This window comes from Ailuropoda melanoleuca, chromosome 3 (assembly GCF_002007445.2).
Source record: "Ailuropoda melanoleuca isolate Jingjing chromosome 3, ASM200744v2, whole genome shotgun sequence".
NCBI classification, from domain to species: Eukaryota; Metazoa; Chordata; class Mammalia; order Carnivora; family Ursidae; genus Ailuropoda; species Ailuropoda melanoleuca.
The window spans coordinates 67,823,390-67,826,526 of record NC_048220.1 but is presented as its reverse complement, the minus strand read 5'-3'; the positions used below and the strand labels follow the sequence as shown (position 1 = coordinate 67,826,526).

General features: G+C 39.1%; 1 protein-coding gene across 1 annotated transcript in view; it reads right to left on the bottom strand.

Annotated features, from left to right (window-relative positions):
• Window positions 1-423: 423 nt before the first annotated feature.
• Window positions 424-3,137, bottom strand: part of FAM81B (family with sequence similarity 81 member B) — a 61,211-nt gene continuing 58,497 nt past the window's right edge. The window contains 2 exon segments of the mRNA XM_011235567.3: window positions 424-557; window positions 2,220-2,415. Coding sequence (XP_011233869.3) covers window positions 424-557; window positions 2,220-2,415 — 330 coding nt within the window.

The window sequence follows — 3,137 nt, the reverse complement described above, 5'->3', positions numbered from 1 at the left end:
ATTTGGGCACTAATGGATTAGATACATATTGATAATGAACTAGAAGTGCATGGCGGCTAGTCTTTTATAGACAGGGTAAGCGGTCTTCAGTTTGCCGCAGTTCCTGCCCTTCTTTTATGTTTACACGAGGCCCCTTCACTGGTTGATGGACGTTTTGTAGAGTGTTCTTTTTTATTTGTAGGCAAATAAAAATACAAAAAGCCATATCTGTAAAAAATTCCTTAACATTTTCATTAATAAATTAATGAAGACATCATAAATTTCTTTTCTTTATTGGATTTTCTGGCACATTTCATCTCCTTAAAAAGGTGGTAAGAAATACAGAGATTTAAGAAGCAGTAAATACCCCAGAGATACTAACTTCTTTCCAACTTTTACCAACAAACCACTATATTGGCTGGTGAAAAAGATGACTGAAAAGTTTTATACCTCCTGGAGTTCCACTATCTTACGCTGTAATTTCTTCAGGTCTTTCTGTACTTTATATTTCTGTAAATCCATCTTTGTTTTCTGTATTTGTTGGAGGGAGCTGAGAGAGTCGTGAATCGATTTAAATCCTGGAAGAGGATATGAGAATAGGTACACTTAAATTAAATAATACATTGGAACTTAAAAAAAAAGTTGCTAATCAGTTCTGCCATAATTGATCATTTAATTAAAAGCATATTAAATTCCATTAAGACCATTCTAAAAATGTACAATAATCCATTTCTTATATGTCATGAAGATGCATTACTGGTAGGGTTTCAGCTTGTGTCTGGCTTCGCTGTGAAAATTTAATTCAGTTCCTCTCCTCCTTGCCCAAATACATTGCATAACAAAATAGTTCTATATTTCAAGAAAGAAATTTAAAATATTTTCTTCTCTCTGTGTATTTTGATAAGAAATTTTGATGATTTTTAAAAAAATTCTTGTTAACCAAATTGAAGATAACACAGGTGAGATTTTAAAACTTCTCAGAAAGTAATCTGTTGAGGGACCTAAGGAGTTGCCACCAGCTGTTCCCCTGCACCCCCACCCCCGGCCCTTTGTCTCTCTTCTGCAAGTCTAGTCACTCTGGACCACAGACTAACCAGACCTCGAGCTTCTTAGAGTACAGCCCATTTCTTATTCATTGGGCCTTTCACATAGTCCTGTCTCAACACATTTTTATTAAAAGCATAAAGGAGCACACCATTAATTTGGAATTCCCCTTTGCTAGAATTCTAGGTTAGTAAAATGAAGAAACAGAGTACAAATTCCTCTTTAGCTCATCCTGGGGATGTACTAATGGAATGAATATAATTAAACCTCTGGTGCCAAGGTAGAAAACAGGGCCCTAAAAGAAGGGCCAGTTAAGCTAGTGATATGATTCCTGGCCAGATAATTCATTATATTGATTTGGCAGTGGGAGATGCGGGGTAGGGGCAGCGTGGGTCAGATTTCCAGGCAGCAATTTTACGATTTTGCTAGGAACATCTAGCGGAATGAGACCCTATCATCTTCCCTAGACACCTTCAAGGCATCTCTGTACAGGACCAAAATTTGGGAGAATTTGCATGAATTTTTTGATAGCTAGAAGACAGAAAATGAGATGGGTGTTTCTTTAATAAAGGAACCTCTGGTTCCTGGTGATTCCCTCAGGATCGTGACTCGAGGCAGATGGCTGCACCACAGCACCTAGCCATGTCCTTCCCTTTGACAAATTAGATGAGCCTTTCAAATTAATCCTCTTTGATGTTAGCTCAGCTTGACACTGCTGCCATTAGCCTCCCTAAGAGGGAAAGCAGTCATTATATCGGACTCTGTTAATTCATCTCTCTTTGTCACTTCTAAAGGTCAGGTCTCCAGTCTGACATCTGTCCAGGCTCATTACCTGCAGTTCAATGAGAGACATTTGATTTCAGGTCCTAATTTCATGAACTACCACAAGTCAGGTCTTGATCTCAAGGACTTTGCAAGTCTAACAATTCTATGAGTCTATGATCTTAGAAAAAAAAAAACCTCACAGCGTTGGCAAGCTTGTGACCGTCACTGCCAAGTTGGAATGAAGGAAGTGAACTTGTTTACTTACCTTCCAATGGTATGCTGACATTCTGTGGGATATTTAAAAAAGTCAGATTAAATACAGAAGGATATCAATAATGACAAGACTGATCCATGGCCATGAGCTCAAAGTAGACAACTCTGAGGGATTGGGTAAACAAGGACTAGTGTTCTTAATTAAGGTGTCTGCTCACCTGATTGATATTCACTCTGCATTTTCTCTAATTCACCCCAGATGTGCTTTTCCAGTTGGTTCATCTTTTTGGACAGTTTATTTTCTATATGCTTTACTTTGCTTAGTTCTGCTTCCTGTTTCTCTGTGTTAATGAAATTCTCTAATTTGCTCGAAAGCTTCAGTAATTTTTCTTCCATTTTATTTTCAGACTTTTCCTATAAAAGATACCATGTGATAAAACTCTGCAGGAAAGAAAACTTACATGGATTGGTATTTCAGCTTAGAGAATGTTTTTAACAAGTTCACTTTTCCATGTTAAACATGAAAAATCCCACCAAGTTCCCTTGTGTCTAAAACTGTTCACAAGTGTGAGTTCATCCCTTTGTTTGGCCTTGTTTGTAGTTTCTAGAATTCTGCATGTGAGGGAAGGAAAGAAAAGACAGGGCTGTGGTGTTGCTCAAATGCCCTGAGGATTTGGAATTATAGTCTAGTGTTTAAAGAAGTGTGGCCAAGGAAGGCATTTTAGACACCGCTTGACCTAAGGTCCTTGGACATGCTCCTGTTAGGTGTCCATATTCCCTTGAGCTTCATATCTTCACGTGGAAGAGTTCAGCTAGAATGGTGATTCTTGACCCCTGTTGTCTATTCATATCACCTGGCCATCACACCACCCCCCAAAACTCTGATTTGATTGGTCCACAGTAGAGCTCAGGAATTTATCTAGGTTAAAAACTCTCCAAGTGATTCTAATTGAAGCAAGGTGGGGACTTATGGGCAGCTCAGGCTTCATTAGCTGCTCGGCTCCTTCTCACCCCCCACCGGGAATTTGCAAGCAGAAGCTGGTTGAGACTGACTTAGCCCCCTTGGTTCTCCTGTCTTTGGCCCTGCCTGCCTGAGGGAGGTAGACTCCAGCCTCTCTCTTTTTTTTTTTTTTTAA